This window comes from Cryptomeria japonica, chromosome 3, assembly GCF_030272615.1.
Source record: "Cryptomeria japonica chromosome 3, Sugi_1.0, whole genome shotgun sequence".
Lineage (NCBI taxonomy): Eukaryota > Viridiplantae > Streptophyta > Pinopsida > Cupressales > Cupressaceae > Cryptomeria > Cryptomeria japonica.
Genome location: NC_081407.1, coordinates 567,774,031 through 567,792,837, shown reverse-complemented (window position 1 = coordinate 567,792,837; position 18,807 = coordinate 567,774,031). Strand labels below are relative to the sequence as shown.

The 18,807-nt window shown below is 35.1% G+C and overlaps 1 protein-coding gene across 1 annotated transcript in view; it reads right to left on the bottom strand.

Annotated features, from left to right (window-relative positions):
• LOC131075667 (calcium-dependent protein kinase 28) overlaps positions 1–18,807 on the bottom strand; it is a 200,210-nt gene that overhangs the window by 67,455 nt on the left and 113,948 nt on the right. The window contains exons 6-9 of the mRNA XM_058012512.2: positions 6,915–7,084; positions 6,048–6,174; positions 5,538–5,653; positions 5,235–5,342 (exon numbers count right to left, since the gene is read on the bottom strand). Coding sequence (XP_057868495.1) covers positions 5,235–5,342; positions 5,538–5,653; positions 6,048–6,174; positions 6,915–7,084 — 521 coding nt within the window. The remainder of the gene's footprint in view (positions 1–5,234; positions 5,343–5,537; positions 5,654–6,047; positions 6,175–6,914; positions 7,085–18,807) is intronic.

Sequence of the window (18,807 nt, the reverse complement as noted above, 5' to 3'; positions counted from 1 at the left end):
TTTGTGTTTGTGTTAAGTTGATATTTTTCTATTGCATGCATGATATGGAACACTTAAATGAGCAGTTTGATAAATCTGATTAGTAGATTGATTTCAATGGCTACCGGTACTGGTTATGATCTGTTTTGGTGAAGTATTGATCAGTTTGGTTTAAGATTTCAGTTTGTTGTTAATACTGATTCACCCCCCCCCTCTCAGTATTAACCGGATCCTCTAAATAACATAAACAATCATGAAACAGCTTAGGGTAGAGAAATAAAATGAGCAAAGTTGAACCTTTGCAATCACTTCCTTTGCCCTTCCTTGGCATTGACAATCACTTCCTTTGCCCTTCCAAGGCATTGATAGTCACTTCCTTTGCCCTTCCAAGGCTTTGACTGCTACTTCCTTTGACCTCATAGAAGCCCCAATCAACATAGAAAACCTTTTGATCAAGGATGAGCATTTGATGTTTTTGCAACGATCCAATCCTTGCAATGGGGCAATTTGAACTGATTTATGATGATCACTCTGTTTGATCATCATCTTTGGATGGCAAGAAGTTTAAGATAGGATGTTAGTTCGAGCTTGATAGGAATGGATAGTTGGGTAGAATAGGTTAAATAAGAAAAATTTGACTAATGTTGAGACACTTCCTTTGACCCCTCAAAAGTTCGAAAAACTTCCTTTGCTCTCCTAGAAGTCCGAAATACTTCCTTTGCTACCTAGAAAGTCTGAAAATACTTCCTTTGCTATCTCAAAAGTCCAATTTTCTTCCTTTGCCTCCTAGAAACTATGAAATCCTCCTTGTGATCCTGCCAAACAATGATAGAGAATGGGGATCATTAGCACCAATATAGAAGAGGGGTATGATTTTCATGTTTTAAAGAAAATGCTTAATTGTGCAATCAAGTCAGCCTCCTAGGAAATGGAGGAAAGAATTTTGTAAAAGATGCAAACAACTTGGCCTAGGTAAATGAAGGGACACACCTCAACCCCTTGAGTGCCTATAAAGAGGCATTTTGATCATTTCATTTGATCCCAAAGAAGAAAGACAAAGCAAATTAATATTCATTGCAGAGCATCAATTTAAGCCTTTATGGTGCAGCGAATTTGATCAAAATACAGTTTCAAGGCTGGCGATTATGATTAGAAGGATTTTGAACTCATTTCCAGCTGACTTTTGAAGGCAATCTGGGCAAAATTTTGTGAACATTCACCTAAAATCAGACTCGGAATCAGATGTTTCCAAACAGAAAAATGCATTTCCAGATTTGAAAGGGGGGTTTTCACACTTAATTGATGAGGTTTTGATGTGATAAGGATGGGTTGGATTAAGTTCATTATATTATTTCATCAATATGATTCAATATGTTTTGTTTTTCAGATTTGATTGGAGAATCACAGTGAGGAATGAGGAAGCGCATTCAAGATTACGTCAAGATGAAAGGCAATACAAGATTACGTCAAGATGAAAGGCATTCAAGATTACGTCAAGATCAAGGTAGTTCCAAGACATTCCAGACATTAGGGACAAAGGGAGATCAATCACCCCAAGATAAGAAACACTTCAGCAAAGCAAGGGCAAATCGTCATCAAAGCAAGATAGGCAAGAAAGGGTAGAAGGTTGACTTGATTGTGATAGTGCCATCATCATCACACCAAGCTTTGAGACATTGAGTATCGAGAGATTTTGCTAGAGGCATCAACACTTGCTTGTAATGTTGAGTATCAAAGCTACCAAGTGCAAGCAAACTGAGGTGGCATCCTTGTCATCACTAACCAATCAAAGGGTTCTACATTAGCATGTCCAAATGCAATGTACCTGACTCATCCATGGAGGCACTAACTTCTAGATACCTAGCCTCATTTTCTATTGGTTCACATTCAATATTGAACCTAAATGTAATTTTCTCATTGGCCAAAGGGAGCTATTGTAACAAACCCTAATTAGGGTTTTCATCTTGTAATCTTGGCCATTGATTGTGAATCAATCTGAGCCACTCATTGTAAAGAGCTATCTATAAAAGGCTCAAATCTTTTCATTTGTAAAAGGTTAATAGCAAGAAAATAGCAGGTCAACAATAGTAGAAGAATAGAAAACAGTTAGCAATTAGAATAGAAGTTAGATTAGGAAAAGGCATAGATTGTTGTAAAGAACATATGATTTCATTGAAGTTGTGGTGAATTTGATGTGTTATTTCAACAAATTGCATGGTCTCTACATCTCAATTTATTTTCATGATTGTTTAGATGAATGAAAGAACTTTGTGCATGATCAATGGTGAAAATATATCCATACCACTAGCAATTTGTTGATTGTAAGTTTGCCTTGTGTGGTCAACTGGAATCTTTAAACAAGCTTAATTTCAATTGCTATTCACACTTTGATATGCATTGCATTGATGGTATCCTTGTTGTTGATAGTGATTTGAACATCATGTACTTACCTTAGAAGGTCGCACTAAGCTTTGTACAGTTGTTGCTTTGCATGTCAAAGCAAGGCTTAGTCGAGTTTCACCAAAGATTGTCCATCATTCCTACATTATTAGGAGTAGTGTAATCTTCTTAAACCCTATTCTTTTTCCATTTTATTTTCCAAGTAGTTAGAATCTAAGTTCCAAAAACATCTAAACATTCAAGCATTCAAGTATTCAATGTAAGTCCCCTTGGATTACCAACAATCACATCAACCAATTCAGCTTATCCACGAGTCAAGACTTGACAGTAGAAACCTTGGAGTCGTCTCATTTGATCACAAAGCATAGCATTTGAGAGATTTTATTCAAGAGAGGATAAGATACCTTGGTATTTTATTTTGTGTTCGATTGTGCTAAAAAACACATCAACAGTATGGTGCAAAGGTTTCGAGAGACTTGTAGGGATGGCAAGGAACGACAAAGGGTTTGTTTGCCCTGGCGGAAGTCGGCTTCATGTGAGTGAGTTCACTCCCCCATTGAGGCCTTTTGTCCTTTGGAGTGCCAACTGCAATAAGGAGGTGCGTAGGGCGTTGGCTCAAATCGGATTGAATGGAGTGAAAGAGTTCTTGAGAACAAGAAATGCATAGGCCATCAGGGTTGAGCTAGCAAAATGGGGGTTGTATGTCAAACAACCACCATCAATGGCTGAAGTCTCTCCAAAGTGTAAACGCGGCAGACCGAGGGGGTTGACCAAGGCGAAGCTGATTCGTGCCCTGTTGATTGGTGAGTTTTCTTGTCACAATGTTGTTGCAGAAAGGACTGATTCGTTGGATGCTTGGGCATAGCTTATTGATGTCAAAGGGAAATTCGTTAGGGAGGCAAGTTAATATGTCTTAGTTTGTTAAGAAGAAATGTGTATCCAGAGTCAAGCACTCTGTTTTTGCAAGTTGGTTGGGTCGGTGTAGGATGGGTTGATTACTGTGAATGTTGTAGTAGGACTGGGTGATATGCTTTTTTGGTGTTGATGGGTATGTTTCCTGATATTTTGCAGACTATGTATTTCCTTTTCATAATCAATATTAAACAATATTTACCGATCAAAAAAAAAAGAATTCCTGATTTTTAACTAGCTCATTAATTAACTAGCATACCTATATTTTATAAATAAAAATTATGTAGACAACGCCGAGAGATATCAAATTATAAAAATCTTTAGCATAAATTAATAAATTTCATATGATTAATATTTATTAGAATTTAGTTTTTAGAATATGAAATGATTTGCATGCAAAAAAAAATAGAAGTTTCTTTCAAAATCTAGATTCAAAAACATAATTTTTTAAATTAGAAGTTTCTTTTAAATCTAGATTTAAAAATATAATTTTTTAAACTAGAAGTTTTTTTAAATCTAGATTTAAAAATATAATTTTTTTTACATTTAATAAACAATAATAATAATAAAAAGTTGCTTTTTAATTTAGATTTGTTTCTTTAAAATGTAGATTTTTTCTAAAAAATTGTATTTTATTATTAATAAATAATAATAATAGAAAGTTTCTTTTTAATTTAGATTATAGTCTTTAACTTATTTTTTAATTATTTGTTGTCTAGTCATAATAAATATTAATAATAGAAAGTTGCTTTTTAATTTAGATTTTAGTCTATAAATTATTTTTAAATTATCCACTATTTATCATTAAAATTACATGGATAAAAATGTTGGTTATCTATTGTCTAGTCATAATAAATATTAATAATAGAAAGTTGTTTTTTAATTTAGATTTATATTAGGTATTATTTTTTGTAGCGTTGTCAATTTTCATTAAGTCTATACCAGTTTAATGCCTTTGGTAAATAACTTCTAATATGCTTGAGTAAAGGAATTTCATCCACAAACTCAACAACGAAAATAAATGGTTTCCAGCCTTCATTTTCTTCCCAGAGAGGTATTGTCCTTAGATTAAATGAACCACAGTTTCATGCTCCAAAGGAGTAGTATTCAGATAAATAAAGTTGTATTTTTTGCATGGTGCTTACTTCTCCTTGTTTGGTGTTTATTATATATCTTTTTCTTTCAATGGTTGTGATTCTTCACATGCCCCTTGACTTTTTATTAAGTTAAATTTTAATTTTATATTTTATAGTTAAATTATATTTTATATTTTTTTTTTTGATATTTAAATTATTCTTATTATTGAATATTATTATAATCTTCATTTAAAAAAGGGGGCATTACATTAAAGGAGTAGGATAAAATAATAAATTGATTGTATTATGAATACAATCTACAAGCATTTTATTTAGGAGTGCAAATGTGTTCATTTTTCTTGAGAATAGATTGTTTGTGAAAAAGGGTAGTTTTCCCACATCAATCACACCTGTTCTCCTATGACAACATAGATGAATTGGACATGAGTTTACCAGCGTGAATTCCCATCAGTTTCCATCATAGTCCAGATTGTACATCATTTGTGATATTATGTATTTCCTTAAGTGTTCTCTTCTTTTGTGTTATGACGTGAAACCTTTATTACAACTTGTGTTTGTGACAATGTTGCAGGATAGTTTCTCTATGTTTGAAATTGTAATTCTAATGATCCCATTTTATTACCAACATGTAGATAATATTAAGGCTTGATTTTACTATCCATAAACAAATATTACATAGCATACTCAAAACAAAATAAGGCAAACATAAGCCAAGAGAAATATACACTTCTAAACAAGAAATGAGGAGTTAGTTAACTTGTAAAGTTTCTCCAAAAAATAATAAGATGCTCATCTTCTGAATCACAGACAAAAATAGCTACACCACACAGACAAAGATATAAACACCTGGCGGATCTCTTCAAGAGTTATTGTCCCATTCTTGTCTATATCAATCACATTAAACTGGTCTTTAAGGTCTGCGAGCTCTTCAATATCAAGTGTGCTTGCCAAGGCCTGTAAGTGCAGCCAGTAGAAGGATTCAAATTATTTACTTAATTATAACTAAACTGTTGAAAAAACACAAAGTGTGACACTCTTGTTTAAGTACACATGATTTGGAACGGATGCATGGAAAAATAAATAGAACTGAACAAAATTTAACAACTAAGTGCTAGAAAAACAAATTTGCAATCTGTTAAGAGAACTTACACGAAGTCCAAGCTGCTTTAGTCGATTGTATTTCACAAATTCACGCATGTTTGCTAGTACTGATATATCCAAAGGAATATTTAAAGCATCTCCATCTTCTCTAACCCATTTATGTGCTGCAAGTTGTTCAGGACAAGGAAATAAAAAATTGACACATCATTTTTATTATAGTTAAGCAAAGAACTGTGTATCAAAATGTAGCTTGCTTTTCACACAGTTGAATAAAAAGTAGATAATGAGAAAATAAACGTTCCAAAATGTTACTAATTTGAAGGTCTAAGCAGATTTTCAGCATTTTACCACCAAGATTGTTAGCATTTAGCATGATTTCATTCAACTAGTTACTGAATCATGTCCTACATAGGCATGGTCTGAAAAGTTCTATGATGTCATATTTTTCAGTTAAGCTCTATTTTTTTAAAATGCAAGTTAACATAAAACTTTACTCATGAACCCAATGAAGCATCTAGAACCTATATTTTCACACAATGAAAATCATTTAGGACTAACATAATGCCTGTGCTGCAGTGAGCCTAACACCAGGATCCTTCATTAACAGCTTCCTGACAAAATCCTTTGCACTAGCACTGATGCTTAACCACGGCTTTTCACGAAAATCAAGTTCTTTCTTTAGTACCTGCAAAGAACAAAAGAACTTATATTTTCCATTGTGAAAGATATAATTATTAAAAATACTAACCTTGACAAATCAATTAGAAAGCCCCACAGCTGGTAGGAGAAAACAAATCTAATGTATGCATGATTATCCCCACAGAATCTTTAAGCTTTAGATTAACTTCAAAATTTGAACCACATCTACCTGCTTGCTTTTCTAAAAGTCTGCCTACTCAAACTGTTGAAGTTTGATTGGCCTCTTCAAAGTAGCCTACATATGTAAAAAAAGAAAATTTATTTCACCATTCATCATAGAACAGGGATAGGCATTGTCAAGACACAACCCACAATACATTGGCCAATAGTAGGACAAAGTGATATCAATGCGAAAGACACAAGGTCTACAACTTTTACAAAATCTTCTTTGGAAAAGGTAAATAAGACTTATTGTTTCAACAGATTGATCATTGATCTAATGTTGAAATGTATTTTTAGTTTTACCATAGAGATAGGAAGATAGCAACCAGAACTATTAACAATCAGGATAGACGAGATTACTAATATAAGAATAGACAAATGTTCATATTACTAAGCATGCAGAAGGTTTGGAATAATAAAATATCAATCAAACTTACAAACTAATAAAGATTTTACTGTGGGTCAATATATAAAATGAAACTGATTGAACTTACTTCTCATACAATAAAAGAAATAATAGATTGATCTTATCATGATGTTATAGAGCTTCAACAAACAACCTACCTCTTTAAAAATTCCATCCTCCGTCTTATCCCAAAATGGACGCTTCCCACATAACAAAATGTATGTTATGACGCCTATACTCCACACATCAGATTCTGGTCCAGACCTGCGCTTCAGAACTTCTGGTGCAACATAATATGCACTCCCCACTATATCATGAAATTTTTTACCTGCATAGACATGGCATTTGCTCTACATAAATTTCTTTTGATTCATCTAAATTTGTACTTCAATGAAAATAAAAGCAGTAAAGCAGAAGCCTGTTGAACCTATCCTCCCTTCATTCTTAGAGGCCTATGCATAAAACTTTCAAGCACTGAAGGTCTCCAACAGACTATTGCAGGAAGCTTTTAATTGGTTATGAATGAGGCTTCAAATGCAGTTTCTATAGATTTAAAGTTTAGGATGATGCTTAAAAGTTACAATAGGTAAAGTTTTGCATTTTCCTATGCTGAAGGCCTGAACTAGAAGAATATAAATTATAGTTAAAAATAAATTTGTTTCCTTTTTTGTCATGTGATACTTAATTTATCAATGCAAGGGATGTGGTGATAACTCATTTGATCTCATTGTGACATGCATGTTTGTTAATATGTCGTGTCATGGACCTTTATTTCTTATGTCTTGACTCTTAAGGCAATACCGGTGTCTAATTCTGACATTGGATCCTGCGTGGAAAGAGGTCCAGGCTCAGATTGGCTTGATTTAGTGCTTTCCTTGAGAAAACAATAAATGTTGTGATATTTCTTGGAAATAAATACAAAAATCGGAAATATAGCAGACCACTTCGAAGGGGTGACCTCCAATAATCAGATAATAACATATGAATTCAACAATAGATGATAAGATCATGCGGGGAAGAGTTCTCTTCCTTAATTATATGCTTAAATATGTAGAAGCATACCCCTTCATCTTAATCAAGAGGAATTAGTGTCTTAACTAATAATTTGTGTCAAGGTTAAACATGCCAAAAGGGCTTAACTTATTAGACTTAGGAATATATGATGGATCATAACATTCCCTTCCCTTCATAAAAGAATTGCCCTCAATGCTCAGCAACTCTAAACATTTTCATATGAACCATTCATTATTCCATGTTGCATCTTCAATTGGAAAATCCTTCCACTTGATTAGACTTTGAGGAGGCTCTATTTTGCAATCTAATTTCAGATATTCCATGAAGTTTTTGTATGTTTTGCATGAATACTTTATCCATAGCACTGGCATGAAATGGATGAGAGACTCCACATAAATGTGCATACTTAATGAGTCTATCCATGACAAGCAAAATACATCAAGATTATTTGATTTTGGCAACCCCATAACGAAGTCTATTAATATTTCTTCCCAATTTTGTGTTGGAATGCCTAATATTTATAACAGGTCTAAAGTCTTTATTTTCTCCCTTTTATTTTGTTGGGATATCAAACATTTATCCATAATTTTTTGTACATTCACTTTAGTTCCTTCACAAAAGAAATATTTCTTATGAACGAATTTCTTATGGTCTAAGTTACTGATTCAAGTTCAGGTTCAAATTCAGGTTTGCGAACCTGATTCCCCAGTTAAGCAAAATTTTGAAAATGGATTTTGTGTTAGTTTGGGTTCATCAATACAAAAACAATGTAAAAATCATATTATATATATTAATATTAATATAATATAATATATATTATATTATATCATATAATAAATTAATAATATTATATGTATTAATATACAATACAATATAATATAATATCTTTCATAGTTGAAAAAATCATAGTAAAATCGTGAGTGCTCGCAAGCCAGAAATGGCCGCAAGTCACTCACGACTCACAAGTAAACTCACCAACGAGTTTAAGGTTAAAATCACAACGATTTCTTGTTGTTTGTAATTAGGGCTGGCAGATTCCAATTGCCTTGGGCAACATTGGAATCCGCCCCCCCCCCCCCCTTTATAGGGCCAGGCCCAATACCTCTCGGCCCTCACCTAAAGAGACGTCCACGCTTCACTCAACTCACACGCCTCCTTGATAGGGTCGGCTCCATCAATTAAAAGGAAATTAATACTTAATTGTTTAATGGTAAGGAGGCCGACATGGTTGAGAAGCTATATGTCCCCTATAAATGCAGCGCATACTTCTCATTATCACATCAAGTTCTTTTAGCTGATGACATTATATTATGTAAAGAGCGAATTGATACAAAGGCATTTGGTATAGCAAACAGTAGACAGCGAACTCCACAAGAGGCAGCAGACCGAGAGGAAGAAGATCCAAATTGGAGAGCGAACTAGATCAAACAGTAGCAGATCCCAAACTGGAGACAGCGAACTCCACAAGAGGCAGCAAACCATCTCCAAAACATAGAAGACTTCTTTAATGAACTGTGATTAGATGAGAAGGACTGCAAGCTGATTGAAGAGTATTTCATCTCTTTCACATAGTGACTGCAACTCCAGATAAGTGTGTAATGTTCAGTTGTATTCTAAATCATAAATCAGATCTGAGGATCCTTTGGCTGGGTTTTTCCTCTTAGGAGGTTTTCCCAGGGTAACTGTGCATTGTCTTTAGCATTTCATTTCCCTTATTATGCTTAAAAGTATAGAAAACAATAAATTAATTAACCTAATTCTAAATTTCTGAGTTTTATTCAATCTGAAAGTACCAAAAATAACATGGTATCAGAGCTTATTGGTTAGATCAATCTTCAGATTTAAAATTCAGTACTCCTTTATTTCAGTTTGCTGTAGCTTTTGTAAATCAGGTCAATGGGGCTGAAAGTTGAAGATAGGCTTGATGGGAATCTAAATTTTACTGCATGGAAAGTTAGAATCAAGTTGGCTCTTGAGGAAGAAGACCTTCTTCAATTCATAGAAGAAAAGGAGCAAATTGAGCCTTCGGATGCAGCTGAGTTGAAACAATTCAAAAAGGATGCTATCAAGGCCAGGAAGATTCTTATTGATTCAGTCAAAGACCACCTCATCACCTCCATCACCTCATTCACCACTGCTAGGGAAATGTTCAACCATCTACAAGGTACATATGAAGTTAATAATCTTAGTAGGGCAATTAAATTAAGACAACAACTACTTAATATAAAAATGGCTAAGGAAGATTCTATGATTTCCTACTTCATGAAAATTTCAAAACTAAAGATTCAGCTAGGTTTAATTGGTCATAACATGGAAGACAAAGACCTTGTCATGATTGCCCTTAATGGTCTACCTCTCTCATGGGAGTCATTTATCCAAACCATAAGTGGTCGGTCTGAGTTACCTTTTCTTGATTGCCTTAAGAATGATTGCATTCAAGAAGAGTCTCGCCTCATATCAAGAAGTCAATCCAAGAGCCCCCATATAGATGACCATCACATGCTTGCAGCTCAATGCAAGAAAAGGGGAAATTGGAAGCAACCTTATCCTAAAAGAAATAGGGAATCTAGATCTTTTAGTTCCCAACACCCTTGGAAGAAACCAAGAGATACTTCGCGTGTGTGATGTTTTAGATGTGACAAATTCGGTCACTATGCTAAGGAATGTCAGTTTAACCCTAACCAAAGTGAAGCAAACCTAAATGAAGTCTCAGAACAAAATGATGACTTCTTATTCATCTCCGCTCTATCTAGCAGTGTTCCCTCAGATAGCAATACATGGTTGATTGACAGTGGTGCCTCCAGACACATCATAGGTTACTGTGATCATCTTTCAGGCCTAGTAGAAAAGGATACCAGCCTTCACGTGGTAATTGGTGATGACGCACGTTATTCGGTAAGAGGTTCTGGCTCTACTTCTCTAAAATTAGATTATGGTATTTCCTTGCATCTCAGTGATATATTGTTTGTTCCTGGAATTAAAAGAAACCTAATTTCCATTTCTGCTCTAGAAGATAAAGGTTATCAAATTGCATTTTCTGAAGGAAAAGTTCTTGCTTGGTCTAAGAAAGATAGTTTTAAATTTGCTCGTATAATTGGACATAGATATGATAGTCTTTATAAGCTCTCTACTAACCCTATTCAAGCACTCATTAATGAGGCTCCGGAATCCTGTGAGTTATGGCATAGAAGACTTGGACATCTACATTATCAAGCCCTTCCATCTCTTGAAAGGATAGTTAAAGGTATGCCTAAACTCAGTCAAATTCATGATAACACTTGTAAAGGTTGTGCTACTGGTAAGAATGTTAAAAGTCCATTTCATAAAAGTGAAAATAGAGCTAAAGATAAACTAGAACTTGTTCACTCTGATTTATGTGGTCCTATGTCTGTAGCATCTCCTAGTGGATTCCTTTATTATGTTATCTTCATAGATGATTTCTCTAGGAAAACTTGGATCTACTTCTTGAAATCTAAAGAATTTGATGAAGTCTTAAGTAAATTTAAGGAGTTTAAAGCATTAACTGAAAACTTCTCTGGTAAAAGAATCAAATGTTTAAGATCTGACAATGGAGGTGAGTACACCTCCGGTAGCTTTCATGATTTTTGTGTTGAGTCAGGAATTAAGAGAGAGTTTTGTGTTCCATACAATCCTCAACAAAATGGTGTTGCTGAAAGAAAGAATAGGACCATTATGGAGGCTGCAAAGGCTATGATCCACGATCAAGACTTGCAGACCTTCCTATGGGCTGAGGCTTCTAGAACAACAGTATACATCCTGAACAGATGTCCTCATTGTGCTCTAAAGAACATGACCCCAGAAGAAGCCTTCACAAGATCCAAACCAGACATTAGTCACCTCAGAATCTTTGGAAGTCCCGTCTATGTTCATGTGCCCAAGGAAAAACGATCAAAATTGGAACCCTCCGGAAAGAAAGGCATGCTAGTTGGATACAGTGAATCCTCCAAGGCATTCAGGATTTACATCCCAGGTCAAAGGTACGTTGAGGTAAGTAGGGATGTTAAATTTGAAGAAGACATTGCTTTTAAGAAATTGAAAGGTTCTTGTGTTATTGATGAATCTAATGATAATCAAAATATAGACGTTGATACTAACCCTGAGATTCAGAGGGAGCAAGTTGAACCTCCACCTCAAGACAATCATGATGATCCTCCAGAACCCATGAATCCCACTGATATTCCTAGTGACATTGTCGTTACCAAAAAGAGGCCCCTCTGGGTAAGAAACACCATTCAAGAAGCTGAGAGATTTGCTGCTCCAAGTGGCACCTTCCGTGAAACTAAGAGACCTCAGGTATTTTCCAACTACGTTTCTTTAATGTGTAATCTCATTGAAACTGAACCTTGCAATGTTGAAGAAGCCTTAAGTCATCATGCCTGGAAGCTTGCTATGGATGAAGAATATCAGTCAATCATCAAGAATGATGTGTGGGACCTTGTGCCCAGACCCAAAGGTAAATCTGTTGTTTCATCTAAATGGTTATTTAAAATTAAACATAATGCTGATGGTAGTATTGAAAAATATAAGGCTAGATTTGTAGCGCGTGGCTTTTCCCAAAAGGAAGGCATAGACTATGAAGAAACATTTGCTCCTGTTGCTAGATATACTTCCATTAGAACAATAATTGCTATTGCTGCCTCTAAGGGTTGGAAGCTACATCAGATAGATGTTAAGACTGCCTTTCTCAATGGTGTCATTGAGGAAGAAGTCTATATTGAGCAACCTGAGGGATATGAGATTCAGGATAAATTAACCCATGTGTGCAGGTTAAAGAAAGCGTTGTATGGTCTTAAACAAGCTCCTCGTGCTTGGTATGAAAGAATTGATAAATACTTGCTAAGTCTAGGTTTTTGTAAAAATGATGCTGACCCTAACATTTACTTTAAAGTAGGCAATGATGAAATGCTAATTCTAGTTCTTTATGTGGATGACTTATTTCTTACTGGTAAAGATGAACTTATTATTAAATGCAAGAAAGAACCAGCTTCAAAATTTGAAATGAAAGATTTAGGTCTAATGCATTATTTCCTAGGTCTAGAAGTATGGCAAAGATCTAACGAAATCTTTCTAAGTCAAGGGAAGTATACTATTGACATTTTGAAAAGATTTAGAATGATGGATTGTAAACCAATGTCTACTCCTATGGAATCTAACTTAAAGAAGTTAAGTGTTTCTGCAGCTAACTCTGAATTTGCAGATCCATCCGAGTACCGACAGTTGATTGGATCACTGATGTATCTAGTTAACACTAGACCAGACATATGTTTTGCTGTAAATGCTCTCAGCCAGTTCATGAGCTTGCCCAAGCATGTTCACCTTGTTGCAGCCAAGCATATCCTAAGATACTTGAGGGGCACAGTTGGTTTTGGGCTGAAGTATCCACTTAACACTCCAATAACCTTGGAAGGTTATTCTGATGCAGACTGGGCTGGAAGCGTCAAAGACAGGAAAAGCACCTCTGGTATTTGCTTTAGCTTGGGTTCTGCAGTGATCTCTTAGGCTTGCAGAAAACAATCCTCAGTGGCATTGAGTACTGCTGAAGCTGAGTATATTGCAGCAAGTGTAGCATCCAGAGAAGCAGTATGGCTTCATAAGCTTCTTGCTGGGTTGTTTGGTCAGCCATGGGATCCTACAATTATTCACTGTGATAATCAGAGTTGTATTAAAATGTCTATCAATCCAGTGTTTCATGACAGGTCAAAACATGTGGAAACCCATTATCATTTTATTCGAGACATGGTGCAAAGAAGAGCTATCCAGCTGAAGTATGTCAGCACTGATGAGCAGGTTGCAGATATCCTCACTAAGCCTCTATCCAAAGTGAAGTTTGTGTACTTCAGGGATAGACTTGGTATTGTGGAAAATGAAACTCCGATTGAGAGGGAGTCTCAATTTCAGTGATACTTTGTATTGTATAAAACCATCCTCTGCGGGCAATGTAAGATGGTGTTGTAAATGTTAACCACCCTCTGCAGGCAATGTAAAGTGGTATTGTAAACTTTAACCATCCTCTGCGGGCAATGTAAGATGGTATTGTAAATATTAAACTACCCTCTGCGGGCAATGTAAGGTGGTATTGTAAACTTCTCAGGGAGAAGTATAATATTAACCATCCTCTGCGGGCAATGTAAGATGGTATTGTAAAAGGAAGTGTAAATTGTTAAACCATCCTCTGCGGGCAATGTAAGATGGTATTGTAACCTTTGACCATCCTCTGCGGGCAATGTAAGATGGTAGTAAAGGATCCTCTCCACCCTCTGTGAGCAATGCAAGGTGGATCCAGTCTATGCTTGTGTGCAAGCTGGAAGATTATAATTATGATTCTATTCCCTAATTAAGAGGGAGTGTTGTTTGTAATTAGGGCTGGCGGATTCCAATTGCCTTGGGCAACATTGGAATCCGCCCCCCCCCCCCTTTATAGGGCCAGGCCCAATACCTCTCGGCCCTCACCTAAAGAGACGTCCACGCTTCACTCAACTCACACGCCTCCTTGATAGGGTTGGCTCCTTGTTATTTTTGGTACTTTCAAATTGAATAACATTTCTACCCTAAAAATCACAAAAAACTGCTTAAACCCAGCCAAAAAATTGCCAGAAATCAACATACAGTCATTTTTGTTGAGCCCTAAAGTTTATATTTGTTTTTTCCACCTTCATTTCCAACGCCGCCTTCATTCCCGACACATGAGGGCACATTTTTGGATATGAACTAAACTGAAAAAAATCGCAAGTGGACATCTGAAGCTAGTAAATCGCAACTGGACATCTATTTCTTCAATTAACAATAACAAGCAAGAAAATAATTATTGAATTAAAAATATGAATCGCATTGAATTTTTGTTACCTACAAATGACTTAGTATCCCAAGATTGCTAACTACAAGTTCAGATATCGAAATACTATCAAGTTAAACTTTAAAGGCACCTCGAACTAAACTTCAAATTCTCTTGGACTTATAAAATTAAAAAATCGCATTGAATTTTTTGAAGAATGGCCACAAAACAGCCAATTATATAATACGATTATAAATTATAATAATATATAATTTAAAAATTACAAATTTAAAACTTGTATATTTATATATAATATATATTATAATATTATTAAAATATGAATATGCTTGTTTTTAATTAATTAATAACGTGTATATTAAAGCTTCAATACATATATTAATTTTAATTAATATATTTAATTATAATATATATTTTTTAAATATATATTTATGATTTCTATATGTTTTCAAATGTTCGAAAAATTTGTCGAGTTATTGCCGTTTTTTTCGCAAGTTTTTTGGTCGGTCCTAAGTTTTTAAATTTTGGGGGGCCAGCCGAGTCATTGCCAAGTCCGAGTTTTTCAACTATGATATCTATTATATTATTTATATTATGTAATAATATATATAATAATCAAAGAATATATAATTTAACCAAATCAAATTAATAATTGTCGAATGAAAATTTTCGATTGTAGAAGGCAGTGAACCCGACCCCGGACCAAGTGCAGACCCGGACCTACATCCAAGTTCCCAGGGCTTATCCCGATAACAGAGCTTATAGTATCTTCTCAATCCCCAAAATCCTATCTTATTAGGGACCATCTTAACACCTTTAGGTGACATCATATTTCCTTCTACTTCTTCACTTTAAAGACACCTTTAGATTGTTTTGCAATGTACATAGATTTTATTATCTCCTAATCTATTAGCAGGAGAAATGTAAACTTACCATCATCAGTGATCTTGTTTAGCTCTTTGTAATGTGAGCACATTTTCCATGGATCATCCTTTTGTTAAGAATAATCATAAGGGATATATAGGCACATTTTTTGGGATGAAAAATGCTTCTTGGTAATAATTCAATATCATGACTATGGTCTCCGATTAAAGGTACAACCTTGGATTCTCAAAATCGCTGTTGAGGGTGTTCAGTGATTTCATGAATTTTTGGGTGATCTTGAGTTTTACATCTCTTATTCTATAAAATGTAATTGAGCCCTATATTAAAAGAATCTTTCTTCAGCAAATTAAATAAAATGTTTCTGTTTGGACCAAACTTCGACCACTAAATTAAGATATATATTTTATGTCTAACAGTAAATTTTAAAATACTAACCCTGCCTAATTTCTTATAAGCTTTCCAAAAATGTAATTTGAAAAAAAAAAACCACCCCCCCCCCCAAAAAAAGAAAAATCCAAGTTCATACCAGTTTGGAAGTTATGGTGGAAACAAAAATGTTTGGCCCAAATAGCAGCTCTAATACCACTTGGTATGATATTTCTTGGAAATAAATGCAAACATAAGAAATATAGCAGACCACTTCAAGGAAGTGATCTCTAATAATCAAATAATAACATATGAATTCAATATAGATGATATGATGATATGGGAGAGAGTTATTTTCCTTAATTGTAGGCTTAAATATGTAGGGACATACCCCTTATCTCAATTAGGAGGAAATAGTGCCTTAACTAATATTAATGTTAAGGTTATGCATGCCACAAGTGCTTAATTTATTAGAATTAGGATTATATGATATTAGGATCATAACAATAAAATTGGACAAATGGCAAAGGCTTCATGACTGATGCTTGTTCCTCTTTCTCATTCACTTGGCAGTATTTTGCAAAGACGCATGTTATATATACTTGTCCTCTAATGTGCTCTGCAAGGGATGCAAAAGGCAGGTTTGTTCCACTCTTTGCAATCTATCAACTTTTCCCTTTGGGGACCTGTTGACATGTATTTTGTACACAATCATACACAGAATAAAATACCCAAAGGCATCTTATCCTCTCTTGAATAAAGTCGCTAACTGCTGAAGATATCGCAAGAAGGATCAGTTAGGATGACTCCAATGTTCTTTTTAGTAGGGTCTCTACGTGTGGATAAGCTCCAGTGGTATGATGTGATTTGCTGGAATCACAAGGGGACTTACATTTGATGATTGAACTTCTGATCTGCTTTGCTGGAACACAGGCTCTTACTAGCTTAGATTTGAAAAAATGGAAAAAGGATGAGGCCGAAGAGAGGATCTAATCCTAATACTAAGAATGTAGGAGCAATGATTGATCTTTGATGAAACTCTAACTAGGTCTTGTTTTGACATCGCAGGACCATCTCCACAAGGCTAGTGCGATCTTCGAAGGGAAGCTTTATGATGTTCAAATCATCACTGCAGGCATAGACACCATCAGGTTGATGCATATCAATGAAGAAGCGACAATTGAAGTTACGCTTAAGCTGAATGATTCCAGTTGACTACACAAGGCAAGTCTGCAATCAACAAACTGCTAGTAGTATGGATATACGAATTTCACCATCAATCAAGCACATTTCTTCCACTCATCTAATCATAAAATCAAACATGAGAAGTATAAAGACCATGCAAATTGTCGAATCGACCCATAAATTTCACCATTTCTTCAATGAAGTTACAAGTCTTTTACAACAACATCTTGGCAACAATCTTTGCCTTCTCTCTCTACTCTACTCTAATTGCTATTCTAATCACCTTCTAACTACTCTCTATTCACTAACTAACTCTAACTCTCTAAAATTAGCCTTTACAAAATGAAATGCCAGGGCTTATATAGTGCCCTCAATACAATTCGATGGCTTAGATCAATTCGAGATCAATGGCCAAGATTACACAATGAAAACCCTAATTAGGGTTTGTTACAACCATTACATAACATTTAATGCTTGACCAATGAAATAATTGTATTGCTTGGACACATGTCCTCTCTGGAAAATTCCACCAATGAATAGCCGCGGTAGGTACATCGAAGTTTGTGCCACCTTCCATGAGTTAGGTACATTGAATCTTGGACATGCTGAGGTGGACCACACTGACTGGAGGAGTGATGACTGGGATGCCACCTCATCTGACACTTGTAGCTTGCTAGATATTCAATTTGATGTCGTTGAGAAGCTATCTTTAATTAACTCTTATTCTAACTCCTTTTGTCCTTGATGTGCAGGATGATGATGTACCTCGCCTTGGAATGCTGGATTGGAAGAGGTCGCCCTTGATGACGTTAGTCCAAAAAAGGTCGTCCTTGCCGATGCTAGACTGGATGAGGTTGCCCCTGTCTTTGCTTGATCGTCCCGGTGGAGACCGCCCTTGATCTGGCTTGATTTTCCTTAATGATATCTCCATTTGATGCCTACACAACATTTCAAAATTAGTAACATGATTTTGCAATGAATAACTAGATTAGAGATTAAATTTAGGAAACTTCATGATAAGTCCTTGAGTTATCATTTCCTAAAAAACGATTGAGCTATCACAATTCAAAATTTCAAAATTCAAACTTTAAGGCTATGACGATCAAAATTTAAAATTAAAACAAGGGATCTTGCCATACCTTACTTGAGAGCTAACTCAAAAAATGCAAAACAAAGGAATTCGCTTAGGTAAAAATCGGAATTTGGTGACTTCAACGTGATCTCTCTCAAGCTAGCAACTTCGCCACCTTTGGGGGAGGGTCTTCAACGTCTTGATGGCAAATTCGCTCCACTTCAAACTAAGTTCGCACTCCCCTTGAATGGAAATTTCGCACCTTTCCTCAATGAAATTCGCACTTCCTCCTTGTCTTCTCCAAATCGCATGCAAAGGAAGTTTGAATGATGATTTGAAAATGAAATAACTCACCCCTCCTTTATAGGCGCTCACCCTCTCATTTACCTCTAGGCCGACTTTGTAAAAATAAGGCAATTAAAACAAATCTCTAATAAAAATCAAGGCCGACTTTTATAAAATATAATCCAAGCGCACCAATTTTATTAAAATTAATAATTAATTAAAATGCCTTCGTGATTAATTTTTTTTTTGAAAAAGGCAAAATTAATTAATAAATGTTTCATGCGCTATTTTTAAATGCTAATTTTAATTAAAAATATCAAGGTTTATCGAAATTTAGCATTTAATGCAATTTAAAAAGTGATGTTGGCGCCTAGACATGGGAAGAAAAATGAACATTAACTTCATCGCTCTGGTCCCTGGGAGAGGGACAGGA